The 25,832-nt window shown below is 35.9% G+C and overlaps 3 protein-coding genes and 1 pseudogene across 3 annotated transcripts; 3 read left to right on the forward strand and 1 right to left on the reverse strand.

Annotated features, from left to right (window-relative positions):
- Positions 1-1,709: 1,709 nt before the first annotated feature.
- On the forward strand, positions 1,710-3,475 carry LOC121760907 (putative glycosyltransferase 7). The gene is made up of 2 exons (XM_042156498.1): positions 1,710-2,216; positions 2,828-3,475. Exons 1-2 carry the CDS (start codon positions 1,710-1,712, stop codon positions 3,473-3,475), a joined length of 1,155 nt encoding a protein of 384 aa, XP_042012432.1.
- Positions 3,476-4,863: 1,388 nt separating this feature from the next.
- Positions 4,864-6,943, forward strand: LOC121760908 (annotated as a pseudogene).
- A 5,865-nt stretch (positions 6,944-12,808) lies between these two features.
- Positions 12,809-14,503, forward strand: LOC121762389 (probable E3 ubiquitin-protein ligase RHC2A). Its single transcript, XM_042158257.1, has one exon. It carries the CDS (start codon positions 13,000-13,002, stop codon positions 14,182-14,184), a length of 1,185 nt encoding a protein of 394 aa, XP_042014191.1. The 5' UTR covers positions 12,809-12,999; the 3' UTR covers positions 14,185-14,503.
- An 8,243-nt stretch (positions 14,504-22,746) lies between these two features.
- Positions 22,747-24,552, reverse strand: LOC121761103 (aspartic proteinase PCS1-like). The gene has a single exon (XM_042156696.1). The coding sequence runs from the start codon at positions 24,417-24,419 to the stop codon at positions 23,139-23,141; it is 1,281 nt and encodes a 426-aa protein (XP_042012630.1). The 5' UTR covers positions 24,420-24,552; the 3' UTR covers positions 22,747-23,138.
- Between the last annotated feature and the right edge of the window lie 1,280 nt (positions 24,553-25,832).

A 25,832-nucleotide genomic window follows, 5' to 3' on the forward strand; every position in this document is an offset into this window, starting at 1 on the left:
GTTCCACGTTTGTCTTTCCTATATTATTAAAAGTTTATTATATAAATAAACAAACTTATACTAGTATATTATTACAAAATTCAGCAGATATTATGGACTAGTTGATATAATCTCTTCGGTCAGCTAATTAATTTAAATCGAATTTTCTATTAGTATATAATAAGCCATAAAAAATTACAGACATACAAATACATTGGTACACGTCTAGAATCCACCCGTAAAATATTTTACTGGCGAATTGTAACGGACAAAATAAACTAGAAACCATCAAGGTACACTCAAATTTCTTCAACTAGATCTAAAATCGACCGTTAAATCAGCCCTATCCAAAATGTTAGAACAAACTTCATGTGTGCAACTGAAAATTGGAAATCTGATAAATCTGATTACTATCACTGTCAATAGTATTTTCTGATTTAAGATTGATAGCAAATTAACTTACAAATATAATATGCATTCATACTTTTAAATAGTCCAAGAAGTTTCATACGAATTTTCGGAGTCAAAGGTAGCTAAGAAAAATCTCTTTACTTGATTTAGTTGATGAGAAGAAATATTTGCTTTTGAATGTGAAAATCCAAATTTGCTACACTTTAAGGTTTAATTAGGTTGGAATTTTGTGGATTTCTTGATAATCAGAAAAGTTAAAACACATCTCGCCTAAGTTTCTTGACAATCAAAATTGTGGATTTCTTCATAATCAAAATTTGGGATAAAAGAATATCCAAGTGATTAATTTAATGGTTGGTTGGTGTCTTTTATAAATTATACTAGCAAATTTGGATGTATGTTCAACGGATCACACCTAGTAAGAAAAAATATTTTGTTTTGATTCGCCCTGTCGTCACCTATGAAATAACGGACGGTATAACTTTAGGAACGCTTTTCCCTCCGGATCTGTTGCAGGAAAGGGATAATGTGGAACTTCGAGTTGTCAATTATATCCTTTATGGGAATGGTAAACCAATTCGAGGAATTTCTGATACAAATATTCAATTAGTTCGGACTTGTTTAGTATTGAATTGGGACCAAGACAAAAAAAGTTCTTCTAGTCAAGAAGCTCGTGCTTCTTTTGTTGAAATAAGGGCAAATGGTTTGATTCGACATTTCCTAAGAATCGATTTGCTGAAACACAAAAGTGACATATTACTACAAAATATATCAACATCTCTTTGGTAAGCTTTCCTAATTGTTCGTTGAGTGTTATTTATCCGACTAGTATCTTTGTTGTTTAAATGTGCATTAAAATGCAATTGCAGAATACCCTCCAAATTATTTTTTTTCGAATTTTTTTTCTTGTAATCTTGTTAATGGATCAGATTTACTAGATGTATACATTTTAACAAGCTAGAGTTACACACTTCATTTAATAAATACATAAACTCAATTTTTAATGGAACATTAATGGTTACACTCTTTGATGGAGGTCTCACTACAAATTAGGCTGTTAAATTTTTATTTATGTGGGGTTATTGCTTTAAATCATATGCTAACCAATATTCAAAATGAAACCATGTTCTATTCGTATGAAATACGTAAAACACTTTGTAATTTATTGAATAGCCGATTTGAACATTTAGTTAAAGAGTAAAAATCATCATAACTAATCACCAATTATCCCAATTAAATCCAAAAAACACCTCCAAATTTCCAATAGAATCATAACAAACATCATATCACATATTCAAAATCACAAGAAATAACAAAAAATGGCAACAATCAATCTCAAAAACCTATGGATCACAGCTGCTTCATCAGCTCTAATCCTTATTCTATTCCTCACCCTCACCAAACCATGGCCACTCCAATCCAATCCCCAATCCGACGTCGCTTGCAACCCCCAAGCCCGAGTGCCGGCCCGAATCCAAACGGGCCGAGAATCGAACGATACATCGTTCTACGACGACAACACAACCACATACACAATCGACGAGCCCGTGATCGACTGGGATCAGAAGAGAACCCTCTGGTTCAAGCTCCACCCCACGTTCTCGTCGTCGGAGAATCGCCTCCTCGTCGTCACGGGCTCTCAGCCGTCGCCTTGCCCGAGCCGTCTGGGAGACCATTTTCTCCTCAGATTCTTCAAGAACAAGGTTGACTACTGCAGAATACATGGCTGCAGCGTCTTCTACAACAACGCGTTATTGCACCCGAGGATGCGGTCGGATTGGGCCATGATGCCGGTGGTCCGGGCCGCGATGGTGGCCCATCCCCAGGTTTAGCATTATAAAACTAATATATAAAATTAGAACTTACGTTACGCAAGTTTTTCCACTCGTTTTTCTCCAAATTTCTTAAAACCTGCGTTAAATCAAAATGAGACTATAAATAACAGATAGTGGGAGTATATATTAACGGCTACATACCTGATGTGAGCTCTTATGTGAGCATCACTCTCGTTTGACACACGTTTAACTTTGTTCGTTTTGATTTATATATTCTAATACATTAAAAAACGTTATTGAATTTTTAATTTCAGAAAATTCATAAAAATCAAAGCTCGATTTGCTCGTTTTCTTTATAATTTCAAATAAATTAATAAAATAGGAAATCGAACTTTGATTTCTATAAATTTTGTGAAATTAAAAGTTTCAATGATGTATTAGAATCAAACTAAATATATAAATCAAAACGAACAAAGTTAAACGTGTGTCAAACGAGAGTGATGCTCATATAAGGTATGTGTTAATTAATTAAATTCAATACACTATTCTTGTCCATGGTCTTGTATTCTTTTGTATGCGTTAATTAATTAAATTCCAACTTTATTTAATTAAATTACACTATCCTAATCTAGTCATATATCTTTCATGATTTGGGCCGCCAGGTGGAGTGGCTGCTCTGGGTCGACGCCGACGTCATCTTCACCGACATGGATTTCGAGATCGATTTCAACAAGTACGAGGCCCACAATGTGGTTGTCCATGGCTGGCCCGACTTGACACTGGGCCTTGTTCTGATAAGAAACTGCGAGTGGTCAATGGAGCTTTTGGACGTGTGGGCCGGGCTGGGCCCAAAGATGTCCAACAACCGAAAATGGGGGGAGATTTTGGAGTCCAGTTTCAAGGAGATGATCTACGTGGAGAATAATGGCGGGTGTAGGAACGATATTGTGGGCCGTGGGCTTGAGGAATTGGGCGGGAAGGTTGCGGAGTTGGAGAGGCGGGTGGCGGCGCTGAGGCGGAGGCACGCGGAGGCGGTGGGGAAGGGGTACGCGGCGGAGAGGGAGAGGTGTGCGGAGGAGGGCGGGTGGCGGAGGCCGTTTGTGACGGATTTTTCGGTTTGCGGGAGGTGTAGTGAGGAGCGTGATGATGTGGCAGGGTTTTGTAGCGCGGGGATGGAAAGGGCGCTTAATTTTGCGGATAATCAAGTGTTGAGGAATTATGGATTCGTGCATCCGGATTTGGGGAATGCGTCACTTGTACCTTTGTCGAGTCGTTACTTGAAACGAGCTCATTTTGATTACTTTATTTGAGAACAGAAAGATTTCTATGTGCGCGATTGCACAACAGATAGATTTCTATACGCGCGATTGCACAGTGCGTGACACACGTGACTTTGGATATTTGTATTATAGTTAAATGTTTAATCATGTAATTAAGGTAATAAATACTATTGGAAATTTCAGTTAAATGTTGTTATTAGCATTATTATTATTGAACAATAATTATTAATTTATGAAATTCGATGAAGTTAAATTTCAGTTAAACGTTGTTATTAAATTTAATAGTACTTAAACTAAGTTTTAATTTTTCATATTTATTTTATAAAATCAACATAAAAAACTCAAAATAAAATTGATAACAAACAAAATGACGCTGTTTCAAATGAAGTAACATTTAAAAAATGAAAATTTAAATAATCTAAATTATCGTTCAGTCTCCCTTTTTTTTCTTCTCTCTGCTTCCTAAATTATTAGTCGTTGCTCGTAGCTATAATCGATGTCGCACAACAACATCCCTCTTCCAGCTACGATAATCGACACCATCATCCCTTTTCGATGAGAACAAACGCAGATTCCAACATTCCCACTAGGGATGTCAGGGTAGCCTATAACCCGTGGGCTAGCCCGAATAGCCCGCCAAATTTATAGGGTTAGGGTTGGAAATTTCTAGCCCGATAAAATCAAAACCCGATTAACCCGCACTCGATTAACCCGCTAAACATTAGAGCCAGACCCGAAAACCCGATAAAATTTTGATCATGTTTATGATTGAATTTAATCATATATCTCAAATATATCATAATTAAATGTTTTACATTGTATGAATATTAGTAATTTTAATCATTATTTATTGGATTGGTCGCATGTTAATATTATCGGTAGCAACCCGATTAACCCGCTGGGCTAGCCCGAAACCCGAGCTTTTAGGGTTAGGGTTGGGATTTTATAACCCGAAAGAAATCACAACCCGATTAGCCTGCACCCGATTGACCCGCAACCCGAATAGGGTTGGCCCGAAACCCGACGGCCCAGCCCGATTGACATCCCTAATTCCCACTAGTATTATTGTCTACTTCAACTTTATACATCGATATTAATCTACATAATAACCCCATTTAAGTTTTCCAATTCCTAATTTAATGAATACCCAATTTGATTGTTAGTTACAATTAATTGGCATTTGTATAAAAATTGATAGAGGCAAGACAATTTCACAAACTAATTTCAAATTAATTGAAAATGTGAGTGCCACAATTTTAATTAGAATAAAATCACATAAAGTTTGGTCACAATTTTAATATACATCTTCAAAAAATTACAATTGTCTCATTCGATCAAAGCTCGGAAGACGTATCAAAATTTGTACTTATAATTTGGAATTTAAAATATGAAACAATATCGCTTGTGATCTGAAAGAAATGGGCAGACATCTCCAAACGCTAGCAGCTGCTGTAATATTTCTTCTTATTTCATGGATCTTCTTCACCGATCAATTCTCAATCTTCCCAAATCCAAACTCCGACATAGTCTGCCAGCTGCAAGAGCCAACGGCTCCGACATTCTACGACGATCCCACAGATATATACACCTTAGACACCCCCATGCTCCAGTGGGACAAAAAGAGAAGCCGCTGGCTCCACCTCCACCCCGCCTTCTCTCCCCCCGAGAATCGCCTCCTCCTCGTCACCGGATCTCAGCCGGCCCCATGCCCCGACCAGGGGCGGACGCAGAAATTTTTCTTAGTAGGGGCTGAATATACATGTTGTATTTCCTTGTTCCATCAAAGATAACCATTTTACTTTTCTGTTCGTTTAACAAAGATGATCTCTTACTTATTTTATGCATCTCTCATACGTACTATAAAACATCAAAGAAACTTTTTCTATGAAAAACCAAGCTTTTATGTAATTATATTTTTAAAAAGGCAAAATAAAACTTAAAATTACCCAAAGAAAAGTTAACGCTTTTAAATGGGAAGAAAGTTGTCTCAAGAACCTATGTTTGAAATTTAGCTAGTAGTACTTTTTTACATATATAAGACAAAATCACTTAAATAAAATTACTTAACTTATAGTATAGCAATGGTCCCTTTTTAAATGATACTACAGGGTTTAAAAGAGATACATTTCTTACATTTATTTTTTTTATAAACTTTACTTTAGAGTTGAATACATACTCCAGTCTCCACTCGTGTACCTAACATGTTTTATTTAAAATAAAACTAAAGAGCCCAAAAGTAATAAGTTTACTTTAAAAGCCCAATACCTCAGAAGTTATTCACTTTTCTTGTTCTTCTTCAACCTCAAAACAGTCGGCACCCATTGATGCTTTCTATTGCAGTTGAAGAATTTAAGATTCAGCCCCTTTCTATTATTCAATACCCAAGAATTTAATGTTGAGAGGCATTAGGTTGTAAGGGCTAAAGAACATGATTTTCAAAATTTACAAAAATTTACAAGTAAAAACCAAAATAAAAATTTATGGGGTAAGGGCTTAAGCCCCACCCTTTTGGAGATCACCTCCTCCTCAGATTCTTCAAGAACAAGGTCGATTACTACCGAATCCACGGCCACGACATCTTCTACAACAACGCCCATCTGCACCCGAAGGTATTCATAATGATACTTATACAGTATAAAAATATTATAAATATGGGTGGAGTCTTTTATGAGAGTTAGAAAATGAAGAAATATTATTATTGTTATTATTATTATTGTAGGTGCGGTCCGTGTGGGTCAAGTTGGCGGCCCTTCGGGCCGCCATGGTGGCCCACCCGCAGGTTGAGTGGCTATTCTGGCTTGACTCGGACACCGTCATCACGGACATGGACTTTGTGATCCCGTTCGAGAGGTACGAGGGCTATAACATGGTGGTTGACGGGTGGCCGGATTTGCTGGTTAACCGGAGCTGGGTGGCGGTGAACACGGGCTCGTTTTTTATACGGAATTGCGGGTGGTCGATGGAGTTTTTGTACGTGTGGGCCGGGATGAGCCCGAGTTACGAGAAGTGGGGGGGAGTTTTGCGGTCGACGTTTAAGGACAAGATGTTTCCTGATGCCGACGAGCAATCGTCGCTGATATATTTGATCCTCGAGGGGCCAAAGAGGTGGAGGGAGAAGATCTACATGGAGAATCGGTACGCGCTGAGTGGGTACTGGCACGGAATTGTGGGCCGATTCGACGGGATGCGGGCCGAGTACGGGGCGTGGGGAGAGGGGCGGCGACGGCACGCGGAGGTTGTAAGTGAGTGGTACGGGGCGGAGAGGGGGAGGCGGCGAAGGAGGATGGGTGGCGGAGGCCGTTCGTGACACATTTCACGGGGTGCCAGCCGTGCAGTGGGGAGCATAACACCGAGTACGAGGGGGATTCGTGCTCGGTGGGGATGAAGAGGGCGCTCGATTTTGCGGATGATCAGGTCTTGCGGAATTACGGATTCGTGCACACAGGTTTAGGGGATGCGTCGCTTGTCGTTCCGTTGAAGCGAAAAGTGGACCATTGAATCTGAAGTGTCGAGGGGATCCGTGCGTGCTTTTATTTTTTTATGTAATATTATTAGGTTTCATTAACAGTGTAAAAAATAACGTTAAAATGTTATGTTGTATACCTTATGTACACATTACTAGTGAGCATTAATTTCGTGTATTTTAAGTTGCGTCATTTGTTTTGTCTTATACATTTAATTTGATTTATTATTAATATTTATTTCATTTGTAAAATTACTAATGTTAATTATAATTTATGATATCAAAATCAAATAAGTTTATGCAACGAAATAAATAATGTTAAATGTAAAATAAACGAAAACCATACTTATATATTGCTCAGATAAATTATTCACTACATTCAACTTACATAAGATATTTATATGATGTATGTTGTTAGTTTTCGGGCCGAATCATGGAATTAGTTGGGCTGAATCTTTTCTATATTAAATTTAATTGTATTATTTTCTTCACATTATTGGGCCGACTCTTTTATTCGAAACCGATTCCGTGTATATTTAACTAAATTTTCACTGAAATTGTTAATGCACCCAATAATAAAGAATTAACTAATACTATATTTATATCAGATAATTTATTAAATATACTAAAAATAATGCTAAATGTCCATGAATGAGATTAAGGGTACACCTATACCTTCAAATATATGTAGTATAATTTTTAGATATTCAACTATATATTTCAAACTAATAAAAAGATAAAATTTTATACGGTAATCGTGCTAAATTTAAAGTTTTATTATACAATAAGCATGTTAAATTGTTGCCTCTTTAGTCTTTTTTGGTAGTAATTGCTAGAACTTCGAATCTCCAATTCGTTGTAATTATTTACTGCAACCATAAAATTGATACTTTTAGATCAGACTCTAAACAATAATAAGAAGTTTACAATTAAATTGCAATAAATTACTATATCATTCATAGATATATACTTTTAGCAAAAAACTATTTTCAATATGTGGACCCAAAAGTAAAAAAACCTTATTCATATTGTGAAGAAAGGAACTCCCAATATTTTCCTTGTATTCATTCTCCTATATATCATGCCAAGTCTAGGAAGGTTGGTCAATGACTCAATGTTCCAATATAAAGCAAGCTATCTGATTATTCAATTCATGAAAAAGAACAAAATAATTAGTCAACCACTACTTCGTTTTCCCACTTTAGTCATTTTCTATCATATAAAGTATGGTCCAAAGTTGCCACTACAGCATTCCTTTTTTTATAAGATATCACTATTGTTCTCTATATAAAAATAAATAAAATAATTTTGTAATTTACAATTAACTTGAATGATTCTTTTGCCATAATAAAATTACTATGTTATCTTCCAAGGATTTTTGTTTATTGTTTTTATAGTTATCATATTTTTATGATGACTTATTCAAAACTTGTTTGGATTATATTGTTAGTTGGTTCTTCATTTGCGAAAATAGTTCTATAGTGATCATATCCGTCTCTTTCTGAACAAAATACACGATGATCAAGCAGACTGTTTTAATTTGTTTTTTTATTAATTTTTGTGTTGATATTTTAATGTGTTTCTTTATTGTGTCAATTTTGTTATTATTTGGACTATCGTCATTCTTGATATACTATGTTAATTAATTGTTGGCTTTGAACATTTTTTATAATAACTGGCCATTGATATTTTTTTGTATCTCAATAAATGATGGAGTAAAATATTTTCATGTAACAGTGCCAGATCATAACTTTTGGAATGACTGATTTATAGTATTTCTTTTCCATGATATTTTAAAGTTCATATAACATGATTCACGTGATATATGAGATTGAACAAATTCTGAAAAATAAAACGCAAATCGAATTATTTACAACTCAAAATCATTCTGTTTAATTTGTCTGTTTATTGAGAGAAAACGTATTTAATTTGAACCGTTGATTAATCAATTGATTCTCTTTAAATTTAGCTTTTCTCCGTTGATTAATTAATTGATTCTCTTTAATTTAGCTTTTCTCTTAACATAAAAATACGTTACAGCTCAAAAGCTTCTACCAATTCCCAAAACTTTGTTATAATGTTTAGAAAAGGCCGTCCAAAATGTTCCATTCTTGTGGGCTACATATATCATGCTTTATCATGTAATTAAGATAATATAATCAAATCAACTTCGATAATCTTATGTTTGTTAGTTTATATGGTTTTAACTTTCATTTTGTTTTGTTAGTACATATAATATAAATAAAAATATCAAATGGAGTGATATAGTGGACTGAGGTACCAAAAGGCTGAATATAATGGTTAAAAACGGTTTCAATTTTTTCTAATTAGACATACTATGTGTAATAGGAAAAATTGCTTTGAAAAATTATAGGTGTATGTCATTGTCGATGAGTTAAACTGTGTTGTCTATTAATAAGAAACGACGCCATTTTGGTTATAATATCGACAATATATTACAGTTAGGTGGCATGATTTTTTTAGCTTGAGATGATTTCGAATAAATTCGAACTTCATAATTTTTCGATTGATTTTCAAAATTACATAATGACTAAATTTTATGATTTTTTGAATATTTGAATTTAAAGCGTCATAGAAGGCAAGTGGAAAATACACCGCAAGCAGATGATGTCCGAATCCTATACATTTCACTACGATCATTTCTAAGTGATTTAATTTTGACATTTGACTTAGACTTTATTTGACATAATTAATTTCAAGTAAATAAAAATAAAGATAGAAATTGAAATTTCCTAAACTAATAATATACCAAATTTAAATTACATTAATTTGCCAAATGAGATCCGTGACTAGTTATGTCGATGCTTTCATACTAATCAGTAATCTAATCATTAATTACGAACGGTAATCAGAGTTATCAAACTAACGACCTCCTTAAGCAGCCACAGTCCACAGATTTTCCCAACTAAAATTAATTAGAGTAATAATAGGTAGAGTGTCACAATTCTTATTTGTTCTATATATAAATAATTCGCAGAATCAAGATCCTTAATCCCTTATGACACGTTAATCAAATTTTAATCATATACTCTTGTACAGTTTGATGGGGGTTTGACTTCCCAAAAATTAGTAATATTTTTAATTGTTTGTATTTATTCTCGTTTCATAACAACTTCTACACATTATTTGGCTAGGTAGTTAAGCCTAAATCACCTACCAAAAGGAAATATCTACAATTTTGAATATTTCTAAGAATATTTTAGTAACCTCTATGCTAACTAGCATAAAATTTTAAATCATTATTACGTAATTAGTTTTATTCGAAAAATTTGAAATTAGTTTAACTGTTGTGACAATTAATATTTTATAAAGAGTAATTTAAATTGAATAATATCATTTGGCGTTTTCTCTAAAAAAAACAATTATGCATATCGTGAGATGATGATGACGTTTTTGGCAGGTACTAAAGGAAAATTAGCCTCCCCTGACGATATAGTCGTATAGAACCGTCTCTCCTCTAGCCTCTATTGCTGCATTCGCAAGAAATTTTTAATCGAAGTTAGTCTTAATATTACAAAATTTCGAATTAATATACATCTAACACCCATAAATATCCTTAAAGCCACTAGTTTTCATTTAAAAAGTTTATAATATAGACTCAAATGTCAAGATATATCTAACTTCCATACCCCAATATAGTGTATGTATATCTACTAAAACCACTTAAAAAGGCTAGATTTTTAGGGTAGCAAAGATGGGTACAAAAAGTAGAAACAAACACCACAAAATCATGTGAAATTGCTAGGAAAAATTAGGACCATAGTTTTAGTAACCATACTTTTGTGCCCTTTGATTCAGAGACCACTCAGTACTCAACTTTGTTTATAAAATAAAGACCTAACCTATAACTTTCCTTTTGAAGGACTATCAATGTTTAAATAAAATTCCCAAACTTTATTAGCTATATCATTTTTTCTATAGTTAGGTGCTTTAAATGTTTGTATATATATTTTTTCTATTATTTTGAGTTGGGTGGCACTTCAAATTTTCATAAATTCAAAATATCCCTAGCTTTCAGTTTTTTCAATGCAATGTGCGTAGTATAAAATCAGGTAACGAAAAATTGATTCATCTTGTAACTCTAGCTAAAATATTGACTTTATTGGCCTAGCCGCCTAGGTAGCATCTATCATATCTCTTCTCAAGTACTATGTATTATGATATTTACATATTTCCATAATCTATTTATTTTTAACGTGTCTAAGTTCTCTTGACTTAGAAGCTTTAATAAGAGTTGCTCTTTTTATGGGTCATAAATCAATTAGCTAGCTATCGGTTAATCAGTAATCAAAACGAATAAGATCGATTATTAGAACAAATATAGTCGGTTATTGGTTAATCGATAATCGAAATTCTCGATATTGATCCAGTTCCAGTTAGTGTTTTACAAAGCTTAACTTGCCCATCACCATCTGCTTGGCCTGTTCCTTAACCACATTGTACCATGAGTCTATCACTTGTGGTACTCTATGTAACATTAAGAGCTTATAAAGATATGATTTCTTAACGTTACAACATCTGTCTGGTCTGTTCCTTAGCCACATTATACCGTGAGTCTATCACTTGTGGTACTTTATATAACATTAAGGGTTTATAAAGATATGATTTTTTAACGTTACAACAATACAACGAAGACCACTAGCAATTAAGAGTATATGAAATAAAAACACTTTGCCCATCCAAGTAGACCAAATGCTAAAATAGTCCATGAAGTCTATATACATTATACTTGAACTTCCAATATTCATGAATCATGGTTTCCAAATTGGTTGATAAAGAATGCGACATAATAAATTCATAGCTTCAAACTCATCTAACCAAATAATTACCCAACGTTTTAGGTCGAGTTTTGGTAAGGATGTAATGAACCAGCAACAACGAAAGGTACATGAGTTTAGGAGGGAGTATTATTTATGACTAATATTTATGACCAATAATAATGCATTTCTCTATTAGGTCACACGATATTTCTTTGTAATTGGACCTGATAGATATTTCAAATGGGTTATGCAAAGTCAATATTATTTACTTTGCCCAAAGTTATTGTTCTTATTTTTAAAATAATTATGTATAAATAAATGTTATTATTATTATGAATAAAAACCTAATCAAAAGTAGATTTATTGTGATAAACCTGATTATTAGAAGAAAGATCTTCGTTCTTAGTAAACAGTTGCATAAAGTTATTAGTATATGTTTAAAATTTTAGTTCACGATATGATATACTCCCTCTATACCACATTAAAAATAAAATATTTTCTTTTTTGGATTAGTCCATTAAAAATGAAATATTTTTTAAAATAAAAATAACATCATTTCTAACTTTTCATCTCTCTTAGTACTTTATTATCTCTCCATCTAACTGTGCGTATTCTAAGAGCATTCACAATAGACCCGCCTCCAATGTCGCAGGAGGAAGTGCGCAACGGGTGGATCCTCACTCTTGCGGGCCTCCCAGAGTCACGGCGCCCAGCACCGACCGTCCACTGAGCATCCACATCGGAGGGGGACGCCCCTCCACTCCCCTTCGGGTGAATTCTCTAATATTTCAAATCAAGCTCTCTCTCTTAAGGAACACGAATTCTTTTAATTCATTAAGTTATAAACGTAGTAGTTTTTCCCTATTAAAGAAAGTCCAAATTTAGTTATTAAAAGACGAACTTGATTTTGGCATAAACTAGAAAAGAAACACTCTATCTTGAAGGCATCAAACATGAAAGCATCACCAAAACACAACCCCAATTATAATTTCCACAACCCGACACGTGTCCGCATTTTAAGCGTTGATCAAAAGCCAGCATCCCGACGTAAAATACCACATTTACCCCTCCCTCACCACTTTATTTACGGTAGACTGCCCCCCTCATATAATCCCCAATTCGTCTCCCCCAAATCCATTTCGTTTCTGGTTAACCTCAAGCTCGCCCCTCTCTCTCTCTCTCTCTCCATCCCTCCTCGCTCCCAATGTTTTCTCTCGCTTCTTGATTTCTTGAGAGAGAAAGAGTCCAATCTTTCAGATCTGAAACCGGATTCTTTCTTTCTGATTAATTTGCGTTTTCTGCGCAAATCGATGTCTTCAACCTACTGGTGCTACAGATGTAACCGCTTCGTGAGGGTTTGGACCCAGGGCTCCGTCAGCTGTCCCGATTGCAGCAGTGGATTCGTCGAAGAAATTGAGGCTCCGAACAGATCCTCGCTCTCCGACTCCCGCCGCCGCCGCTTCCCCGCTGCGGCGATGTATATGATGCGGACGCCTGATTCGGGCCCCGGCTCGGGGTCCGGATCCGCCACGGGGTCTAGCCCGAGGCTGAGACGGAGCCGCAGGAATGGGGGCGATCGCTCGCCGTTTAATCCAGTTATTGTTCTTCGCGGGCCGAATGAGGGCGGCGGCGGAGCTGCCGCCGGAGCTGCCGGAGCAGGATTTGAATTGTTCTACGACGATGGTGCGGGATCGGGTCTACGACCGCTGCCAGCTAGTATGTCGGAGTTCTTGCTGGGTTCTGGTTTCGATAGGTTGCTGGATCAATTGGCTCAAATTGAGACTAATGGGATTGGGAGAATCGACAGCAATCCGCCAGCGTCGAAGGCTGCCATCGAGTCTATGCCAACGATTGATATCTCCGACGATCATGTGGATATTGAGTCGTATTGCGCGGTCTGCAAAGAGGCTTTTGAGGTTGGGGGTGAGGCTCGCGAGATGCCCTGCAAGCATTTGTATCATCAAGATTGTATTATGCCGTGGCTGTCGCTGAGAAATTCGTGCCCCGTGTGTAGACATGAGCTGCCGACTGACAATGAGAGTGTTGGTGCTGGTGCTGGTCAGGATGTCAGTGAAGGGAACCGAGCGAATGAGGTCGGGAATGATGATGAGACGGTTGGCTTGACGATATGGAGACTGCCCGGTGGCGGGTTTGCGGTGGGGAGGTTTTCGGGCGGGAGGGGAGGGGGAGAGAGGGAGTTGCCGGTGGTTTACACGGAGATGGACGGGGCCTTCAATAACAATGGGGCACCGAGGAGGATTTCGTGGGGTTCTAGAGGTAGTATTTCGAGGGAGAGGAGTGGATTGAGGAGAGTCTTGAATCGTTTGTTTGCGTGTTTTGGCAGAGGTGGATCTTCGACTTCTACTGCCAGCTCCGACTCTAGGATGAGTAGGAGGAGCGGCAGTGGCTCGCTGTCATCAGTATTTAGTTCTACGTCGAGGCAGCGTAGAGGATGGGGTTTTGAAGTTAATGATGGCAGTGAAAGGAGATGGTGAGTTTTGGATGGAATGAAGATGGTGAGTTTTCCAAATATTGAACTAGAATGTGGTGAAGGATTGTGGAAAGGTAATAAACCCTCCATGATCCAAAGGCCTCTTGTGATTGAATTGGCTTTTTGGAAATGGGGAGAGGAGTAGTATCCATTCAATGTATCAAATTGCTTTCTAAATTCAAGAATCCCTTTTTATTTTGCCCCTCTCTGTAGCATTTGCACAATATGTAGTTACTTTGGTAATGCTATTTTATTTGAGATTTTGTGAATTAAAATATCTAAATTCGCTTACAAAGCTCAATGAAAGTGGTTCTTTTTTCTTTTGTGCTTGTGTCATTGCAGTAGCACATCCTTGAATTATGCTATGGTCTCTTTGATATCTTGATGTAAAACATGTTACGTATTGGTAATTGGTAACTGATGTTTTAAGTTCAATGAAGTTGATGAATGCTTGGATCATACTACGTTTTTCGATCTGTCTATGAAGTATTGGTAATTTACTATTGTTGTGTGTTGTTTCCTGCTGCTCTTGAAGGTAATGCATTCGTCATGATGTTATTTATTGATCTCTGTTTGATACATCTGTTATAATCATCTTCAGTTTTTGCCTTTTGGAGTGCTATGTAAGTATGTAATGTATACATTCAAATTTGATTCATCTGTCTATAATCATCTTCTTCAGTTTATGGTGTGCTATTTAAAGACTTGCATTTTATCTATCTGCTTCTATAACCATCTTCTAGATAGGAGAAGAAACACTACCCGTTTGATCATCCGAGTTTGGTTACTGCTTATGTTGCTGCACCTAGAATATGATAGTTGATCACGGGCCTTATTTAAAGGGATTTGTATTGGACTCATCCATTCCCAGTTACAATGGTCTTCTGATGTTATGGTCGAAGGTGGGAACTCTTTTCGAGTTCCTATGTGAATGATCAATGTCTTATAGTTTCCTCCCTTCTGTAGCATATGTTACAGGCCTTGTTGAGTTTCAGCTCAGATGGAAAGCAGAGATGGAAACACTATCTCTTCGGTCTTTCTTATCTCGCTGGTTAGTCCATCAGCTTCACCGTATGCAGTTAAATAATGCAGTCACAACACATGACTAGCTCATCTTACTTTGCTTATATCCCTCGGTGCGATTTCGTTTAATCTTTTGATCTTGAAGTAGAAGTGTTGAACCTTTTTAGGAAGACATCTCTGGGTCTCTTTGCAGCCTGCTGTTTGCTCAATTACTCTGTGGATATATGCCTCTGTATTATACTATTATAAGTATGCTGATTGCTTTCAGTTCATGAATATACAGTTGCCAAATTTTTTATATGCATACCTAACTGATTGATGTCACCAGTGATGCATGATGAATTTGATGATATATGGTTAGTTGAGTAGGGTATAGTGTTATTCTTTTTTAATGGGTTTGATTTGTTCCTCTCTCTCAGAAGAATAGTTTTCTTCTCTTGATATTCATTATACCCAATTGTGCATTCTCAATTCTCAGATAGTTTGAAATTTGAATCCTTTTGAAATTCTGTGAGCATTTATGAAGATAAAAATAATTTGGGTCATTGAGAAGAATCAGTGAGAACTTGTAACATTTTTGCTGAATTTAATGAAGATTCACATTCAGCATATTACATCCAACTTTGGGTAACATAGTATAGAATTTCTACCTTCATAGGTAAACATCATTAATCACATAAACCTTAGTTGGGACAAAGATGTCACGTTCCCATTTATTTATTTTTTCTCCCCCTTTATTATTATTTTTATTTTAATTATTTTTTCTTATCCAATAATGAATTCAATAACATTTTTTTCTTAACTTAAGATATTAAATACATCTCATAAAGTCATGTCATCCAAGAAGTGGAACATCTTTGCTCCCATTTTATTTTTGGTATATCTTAAAGAAGATATCACACACTCATTTTCTAAAGGAAAAACATTAATACATTAAAGTATTTTTCCTCCCTCTTTTTTGTTACTTTAGTTATATTTTTCTATTTATTAATATATTCAGTTACATTTTCTGTCTTTACTTAATATTCTAAATACATACCATAAAAATCTTCGCCATCCAAGAAATGGGATATCTTCGTTTTCCATTTCTCTTTTTGGTTTGTTTTAACGAAAAATGTCACATTCGAATCATTTGAAAGAGCAAAACATCATTAATACATTTAAGTATATCTTTTTCTCTATTTTTAATAAATATTGAATTATCTTTTTAGCCTTTTATTACTCCCTTCGTCCCATGTTACTTGCACTCTTCCATTTCGGCTTGTCACAAACTACTTACACTATTTATAGTTTAAATTAGAATTAATGTATTTAATTAATATATTAGATTAAGTTAATAGCTCATTTATTAAGTGATGTCTCATCACACTTAAAATTCTAATTTAATTACACTAAAAAATCAATCATAAATTTACAGCCTAAAATGAAAAGTGCGAGTAACATGAGACTGGAGGTGTATTACATTTTCTCATTTCATTTAACATATTAAAAACAGCCATAAAATCACTTCTCATTCAAAAAGTGGGACATCTTTGTTGGATGGGAGTAAATAAATCATATAGACCAATCTATGTGATACCATTCAACCTAGTTTCACAAATATACAAATTTAAATTTTTGAAAAGACCAAGTCCACTAAATAAATTCAATAAATGTTGTAGGACTCGGAACCTTTGTGTTGTGTGGATGAAATCTTGGAAAGAAGTGAGAATGTGTTGATATGAACAATGCCATAATAAAAGCCAAGAAAAACCAAAGTTTCCTTTGTATTCTTGCAAAGTTGTGAATCACAAGGTGGCTGTCGAGTTCTTGAATTTTTAGATTCTCCTATTGAAAATTACAAAATGTTGTCGTACACGTGGCTCCCTCTCCCTCTTAAATAGAGACAGAGAGAGACTTTATTATTTGTGAGAAATGTAATTATGATTTTGAAACGTGGTCTCGTTGATAGTGAAGAATTTGTTCGGTTACATATATAAATTCATGGATATTATCATTATTTATTATGGGGTTCGATCAATTACTAACTTTCTCCTAACTTGCTAACTCATCAACGCAGTGTATTAAAAATGTCAACACATAATTTTGTTAAACTTTAATATAATGGGTTGATATTATGTGTTGACATTTTAATGTTATTGTATTGACATTTTTAATACACTGCATTGATGAGTTAGCAGAATTAACAACTTAAATAGTTAGCAATATAACGCACCCCCTCCTGTGACGGTGGATATAAAATCTCAATTATATCCGAATCCAATTAATTCAAAACAAGGCTCATTCGAAAATTGGCCCAAATATTTATTAAAAAAAATCTAATTTCCAATTATTTAGTAGTATTATCTTTTTCTTTTCCGTTTTCGCAAATTTGGGACCGAATTAGACTCTTCGGATGGTCAATATGTCACATATTCAAGTCAAAATACAATAATAATTGACAAAAAGAACCATCAGATTTAAATTACATTAGACGTCGGTGAAATTTAAAATTAATAAATTCGGATTTACTTTCACATTATTATAATTTGAACTTTACGACAATGATTCATGGGACACAAACTACACACCTATATTGACTAGATTTTACATGCTAAAAAAGTCAAGCAATCCATACTTTTTCCACTTATCTCTCTCTAAATTTGGCAAATAATGCAATTATACAAACGTGTTGGATGGGAATTCACGTCTTGATAGGTCCAATGAGTTCTATTTTTAGAATTTAAAGAAAACATTTTACCAATTTAGCTGCATTTTATTCTTTAGGTTTAAAGAAATCGAATGAATTCTGAAAATTGTATAGTTAATGTTTTTTTATTATAACTAAGCAGAGTTATATGTACTATAAAATATACTGTACTAGGTTCCATTGTGACTCGATAAGAGTTTTTAAGTTACGAAATATTTAGGTGTAAAAACTTAGCGGATCATAGTATATAATTTTTATAATGAAATTTGAGTAAAAATGAAATATAGAACACAATTACTGGATATTGTAAAAAATAAATGAGACTTCTAACGACGAACATACCGACTGAAAAATGGTTCACCTATTACCATATGGACGAAGTATAATTTTTAATAAATTCAAAGAATTTTAGATACGGAATGCTTCTTTATCTTAGTACATAAATTTTCTAAGTGTATCTTTGAAATTTAAATAAATAAAGATATTTTATAAAATAATAATCAATTCCTGCATACTCAGAAAGAAAATATAGTTAAAAATATGACGGTAAAATACAATTTAATTAGTAAGACTATAAATATGACGATGAAATACAATTTAATTAATAAAACGCATTTTCCCAAATCAAATGGTCGTTTAATTAGTAAGACGCATTTTCATTATAAATATGACGATGAAATACAATTTAATTAATAGACCGTTTTCCCAAATCAAATGGTCGAGACTCCACACGCTGTCACAATAATTGGATGGTTGATAGAAAGGGAAAATGCATTTATAGTATTAAAGTTATGTATGGTCGGCAGCAATGAGACCGTAAGGCCATCCGCAACGCCGTCTCTTATTCGTCTCTTATTCGTCTCTTAATCGTCTCATCTCTTAATTATTCATGGGTTCCACTATATTTTTCACTTCATCTCTTAACTAAGAGACAGAACCTGCAACCCTCAATCTTTTAACTAAGAGACAGAACCTGCAACCCTCTATCCCTTATCCGTCTTTTAACCATCTCATCCCTTAACTATTCATTCAATTTCATTTTTTATTTTTATTTCCAACAAATTCAATTAATAAAAACACACTTCATTAAATAAAATAAAATTACAACTTAAAATCCTTAAAAAATACATAATTAAATTTGTGGTAAAATAAATAAAAAAAGACATAATGAAAATTACAAGACATTGTACATGCCCTCCAGTCGCCAAACGCGTTGATGTCAAACCCGCCGTAGCCGCCCTCATTTCCGTCGCCGGACATTTTGTGATGAAAATTGGAGAGGTTAGATGACAATTGGAAAGGAAATGGAGATTATTTGAGAAGAATAGATGTGTGTTTGTGTGTGTAATGAAGATGAAATAGGAGTATTTATAGAGTAAAAAAATAAAAAAATAAATAAATAACGGTCGAAAAAAACGGTAATATTACCGTTTTCGTTTTTAAATTTTTTTATTTATTAAATTCGATTTAAAAAAAAATGATTTATTGCGTCAGCGTGACGAAGCCCACTCGCGGGGCGGCGAATGGAGTCACGTGTGGCGCAGGCGCGTGGCGAGCCAGCCTGCGAGACGTCTCGGTGGGACGGGCGTCTCGGCGAGACCGGGACGAGACGAGATGCTGCAACGCATCTCGCCGCTGTCTCGTCTCGACGGGACGAGATACGAGCCACCCGTGGGACGTATTGCGGGTGGCCTAATGAAGTAAACATTTTGAAATTAAACATTGATTTGTCATCTACACTTTAGTAGTAGTACTCCTAATCTTGAAATAATTAATCAAGAAAATACCAACTGGATTCAACTAGTGGAATATATAAACTGACAGTTTCATAGAAAAAACACAACAAAAGGACATTAAATACATTATTCACATTTCCCAATCTTCTTTTGTGCTCATCAACTTCATCAGCCCTATGCTTTTGTCCCATCGCTGCCTCTCACCTTCACACCATCCTCAACTAGATAAATTCGACATTATTTACTTCTCTACGTAATACTTCCTTCTCATGCAAAATATCCATATTCTAAAGTTACATGAGATTTTAAGAAATTGTTAAATGGGATATAAAATAAGTAGAAAGAAAAAAGTAGTTAAATATTTTACTAAAGAATGAGAGATTTATTTTTAAATATAAAAAATTAGTAACATTTCAAATGAGACAAACTAATAAAAAAATATGGATATCTTGAGTGAAACGGAGCAGGTAATAATAACAACAATTATAATGTATAGTAGCGGTAATAGGGTGCGATCAACATATCATGGATGAGACATTTTTTTGAATTTTCTAATTATAATTGAGTCCTTTCTTTTTTTTTAGAAAAAACAACTTATTTCTTCCCTGTTATTTTATTTTATCTTAGTATAACACATTTGGATAAACTTATTATTTACTTTTGTACATTTTTGCTTTTGTATGCCAATGAATGAGACATTGATTTTTAACGGAAATGATTGAATATACTGTGAGTAGATTCTTGTCTTAAACATGGGTCCAGTTATGTTGAGAATTTTGGGCCTAATTGAGAACTAAGATGCATTTTCAGCCACTCATTCATAATTTTCGCGCAATGTCAACTACGGAGACATTATGTCAACTAGGGGGCATAATTGTCATTTTCGCGCGATGTAAACTACAGAAACATTTTGTCAACTACGATGTCAACAACAAACGTTATTTATATCAACTATTATGTCAACAGCAACATTTTACAAATAATTAATGTCAACAACAAATATTTTCATGTCAACGACCTATATTATTTATGTTAACAACAACGTTTTACATACAATATATGTAGATATATGTAGTTGACATTATATGTATGTAGTTGACATTGATTATATATGTAATTGAGATGGATTGTACACATAGTTGACATTATATGTGTATAGTTGACATGAATTGTATATGTAGTTGACATTATATGTGTGTAGTTGACATGAATTGTATATGTAGTTGATGTGGATTGTACACATAGTTGACATTATATGTGTGTAGTTGACATGAATTGTATATGTAGTTGACATAGATTATATATGTAGTTGACATGGATTGCACACATAGATGACATTATATGTGTGTAGTTGACATGAATTGTATATGTAGTTGACATAAATTATATATGTAGGTGACATTATATGTGCGTAGTTGACATTAAAAAAGGGAGATAGCTAAATCTTGAATCTAACTCTTAGCAACTAATTCTCAACCGGGGAATATCACCAAACACCTAGAGTGCATTATGATTAAGCTTGATTCCCCAATCCAGCTCACATCCAACACAATTGATAATCAAAACCCACGACGGGCTCAAAACCGGACTCGCCTCATACTCCCCTCCCTTCGCCGCCGTCTCCACCGGCGCCGGCCTCCTCTGCGAAGCCTCCACCTCCTTCGGCATCACCTTTATCCTCCACACCTTAAACGTCTGATCCAACCCCGTGCTGTAGAGCAGAAACCCCATCACCACCACCTTCTCCACCTCCACTGCCGCCGCCACGCACTTCACCGGCCCCTGATGCGCGTCCAGCACCGCCAGGCACTCATGGAAGTAGCTCCTCTTCAATTAAGCTAGGGCTCAAAATTGAAATTCAATCCCAAATTCAAATTCAAATTCAATTGTGGTACTACGTAGCGGAGGGATCGATGTGAGTGACACGGGTAGTGGAGTGAGGGAGAAGAAGGGAAATTGGTTGGTTGAGAGAGGAGGCCGGAGATGAGGAGTTATCCTTTTTGCAGAGGTAGCAGATGATGTCGGCGATGCAAATTTTGGCGACACAAACGCAATGGCATTCGGGGGAGGTGTGGTCGCAGGTCCAGACGCTGAGGAAGGGGTCGGGGGAGGATTTGAGGGCGGCGAGGGCGGAGGCGATGGTGGTGGAGGAGGGGAGGGAGCGGAGAGGGGGCTTGCCGAGGCAGAGATCAATCATTCTACCATTTCATAATTAAAACATGAAACTACCATTCTGCCCTTTCATAATTAATAAATTTAAAAATATTTCTGGACCACTCATTTAATAAAAATGAGTGGCTAATAATGTATCTCAATTCTCAATTAAGCTAAAAAATCTCAATTGATCACATCCCGTTAAACATAGTGTTTATATTAACTAAATCAATGCAATTAGCATAGAATTGATCGAAACTTCAAGTTAATTAATGCTAGTGTTGATTTAAATATTATTGGTACAAATCAAAAGTACCTATATACATATTTTAAAATTGAGGCAGATAAATATGGAGTGGAAAATCTTACTTCCCACATCCCGATCTAAATTTTATATTCGTACTGACATATATACTATGCTTTAACCTTACTCTTATATAATCTTATTATAATGAAGGAGTACATAACATCACTACCGTAAGCACATCTAAAGCCAAATGCAACACCCAACAAATATTATGAAGTAGACCAAATTAAAGAAAATACGATATGACACTTCTAAATTCTCGAAAACGGGTGATGGCACAAATATTGGCTATGATTTTATTTTTGTTTATTGTTGCAAGTTTTCGATTTCTTGCTAATTGTATATCTCTGGTGGTGGATGAGGATGACGATCGACGATAACAACAAGACTTGTGATATTCCATTGCTTTTGTTTTCATGCTAATGCACTGCCTTTTTTTGTGATTTTAAATACTTATATTTACTTTTTTAATAGGTTGATTTTCTTATTGTTTAATTTGTATGAATTACTTTTATAAACACACTAAATAACATAACATTATTATTGTAAGCACATATAAAGCCGAATATAACACCAAATAAACATAAAGGGGACCAGATTTAAGAAAACATGGTGCAGAATTCACCAAAATGAATCAACTTTACAATAAAGCCGCCGTTTGACCTTACATGAATCAAATGAAATTTTTCAATAATTCCAATTTAACTCAACCTAATAAAGTTGACACAATCCCACCTTTTCTAAACCTTTCAACGTGAGAAATCGACAATTATTATTCATAATCGTGTCACAAATCACAAATCACCTAGCACCCTCTTTCCTTGCTAATTATCAAGCATCTATCCATATTGGCAAACCCTTACCAAGCACAAGAATAGAATCGAAACCAAATCGATTATTCGTACCCGAGAGCACCACTGTGCTAGTATCTTTCATACTGAACGAGCACTTATCGAGCAAAATTTTACTGTCTCGAGAGAAATCTGAAATCACTATACATTTTCGATTAAAAAAAATTACACGAAAAAAAACCCGCGCCCGCTCGTAAATTACAACCCCAACTTTTGCGCGGCCAAATCGCAGCTAAAGTCCGCGAGCCCGACCCGGGACTTGGACAAATCGAATTCCATCCACATATTTTGCTGGTGATGGTGCCCTACAATGTAGGCCTCCACTCCCAAAAGATCCGAATTCCCAAATGTCAAGCAATAAACCCCATCATTTCCCCGGGTCATACCCGCGACCCGGTAAAGCAGCTTCTCCCCTCTCACGCTCATCTCCACCCCTCTAAACATCAGCGCCACCGCCGGCAGCATCGCCGGCGCCGCCCTCCTGCTCAGCTCCACCCTGAAGCAAGCGTCCATCGCCCCCTGAAACACGAATTCCGGCTCGTCCAGTGGTCGGAGAATCCCCTTCGTCTGTCGTAGGAATTCGGCTTTTAAAGCGTCGTAAACCGGCCCGAGTAAGAATGTGAATTGGGTGCCCGAGTCGACCATGGTCTGACCGGCTCCCGTGTGGTCCGGTTCGTATATGGTCTTTTGAACCGGGAGTAACCGGTTCCCGACCCGGACCCCTTCTAACCGGACCGTGTACGCGGCCCGGTCGAAGTACGGGAGCCGCGTCGCCGCCGGCATTTCCACCAGCGGCGTGTAGTTCAGCGGCGACAGCCAGGGGAAATCCGCGTCGCCGAAGAGCAGCACGCCGCTGGAGTCTTTACCGGATATGCAATAGGAGAATTTGCGAAAACCGGCCTGGGTTATGAAGGATAACCCGCCCCGGTTCAATCCGACCAGACCGGTGGTTTTTAAGTCCTCCGGGTTGGAAGATGAACCGGAGTCCATGCATCCGAATGTGATGTTATCAAATGAATTTGATTGGTCCAGGTAGAAAACCTCGGCGGCTAAGTTGCCTTCGACGGACGAGGCGTCGGCATAGGAGACGGCCACGTGGCAGAGGTGTTTGGCGTCGCAGGAGGCCGGGATGGGGAAGTCGCGGGTGCGGGTGGTGCAGGTGGAGGAGGAGCAAGGGGTGGGGCGGTAGGAGGAGGAGAGGGAGGGGGAGAAGGAGGGGGCGGCGGCGGCGGGGGTCTTCTGGCAGCGGAGCCAGGACAGCTCGCTGCCAGTGTCGAGGACCATGGTCGCTGCCTGAGGCGGCGAGCCAACGGTGAGGGAGACGGTGAGGGAGATGTTGTGGTGGAAGGAGAGCTTGTTTGAGGGGATTAGCTTGGCTTTGAGGGGGAGGATGAGGGATTGGGAGGCGAGGGATTGGGTTGAATGCATGAAGAAGATGATTGCTAGTATTATTTGTGTTGATATTGTGAGGAGATTCATCTTTGTGTGTGTGTGAGATTGTGTGAACAATCTTAGGTTTGAAATGTTCGAGGGAGTGTGTACGTGTGTATGTGAATGAGAGGATATTGGAGTGGGAGTGTGGGACTATGGTTGGGGCTTTGAAGTTTATAAAGTGTCCTACTTGTAGTAATAGATATAGACAAATCTAATAAATAGAATTCGTGGGGTCGGACGTAATGAAGATGGTCGTTGTCTCTCTGTTGATGTCAAAAGGGAATAGAAAATGTATCGACAACCTGACACCGACATTCGATGACGTGAACCTCAATCTCGAAGAATTGAAGCGAAATTAGCCACTATAAGATTGGCGACAATTATAAAATCCAAATTTAATATCAATGTAGTTTGTATATGTTTGGTGAAAGATAATATATGTGATGTTTCGGTCACCTAATAAACCAACCTTATATTGAAGAAAATTCAGAAAAAAAGGAGGTTGGGTGTAGATCATAATTTTAATGTTTATTCTTATATTGTAATTTATCCAAAGACAGCCGTCACACCCGTGCAATATAAGCATTCACGTAGAGGAATCAAGTGAAAAATAGCTAATTTGTATGGTACAACAAAATGTATTTTGAGTGATAGAGTTTTTATAAAATTAAAAGTTGGAAATATTTTAAATATGCTAAAAGTTTAGGACAAAAAACTTTTGATTGAAAGCTTTTAAATATGCTAATAGTTTTCATACAAAATTTTCAGCACAAATGAATATGCGTTTAATTGTATTTTCATATTCTGTTGGAGTTTTCTTAAAATTGTTTACTTGTAAAGCAGAGCTATTTTGTACTGCAAGGTAACAAAACAATCGTGATAGACTTTTTAATTTTAACCAAAATTTATTTTTGGGTTAATTTTTCAATTTAAATTACAAATCCAATATAAAAATTGCAAAATCTAAATTGGATAATTAGAAGGAAAAATACAACACGTATTTTTCAAGTTGAGGAACAACCAAATTTGAAAAAGGTTGTCAGACCAGCAACAGAAAAAGACAACAATGGTTGAATTTGCAGAGTGGTTTACAGTTTTGCAAATCAAACAAAAAATATTTATAAAAACATCAATTTCTCGAAAACTGCATAATATAAATTTAAATATGTGAACATGAGGAAATTAGGTGTTGAAAAATGAGACTTTTTGTCTTTGTAAGAAGCAAATCAGACAATTATTTTTTGTTTCTTTATTAAACAATCTCTGCCTAACTACTTATTATCATTAGCTCTTATATTTATTTGAAGTTGGTGTAATAATTGAGAGGTTAGGAACTTTCTAATTTTATCCTTCTAAGTTATTTTATTTTGTAATTTTATGTTAATTAGGTCTACTCCTAGATTCATAGGTCAAGCCATCATGAAAAGATAAACTGTTGTGTTTATAATATTCGGATTA

This window comes from Salvia splendens, chromosome 13 (assembly GCF_004379255.2).
Source record: "Salvia splendens isolate huo1 chromosome 13, SspV2, whole genome shotgun sequence".
Classification (NCBI taxonomy): domain Eukaryota; kingdom Viridiplantae; phylum Streptophyta; class Magnoliopsida; order Lamiales; family Lamiaceae; genus Salvia; species Salvia splendens.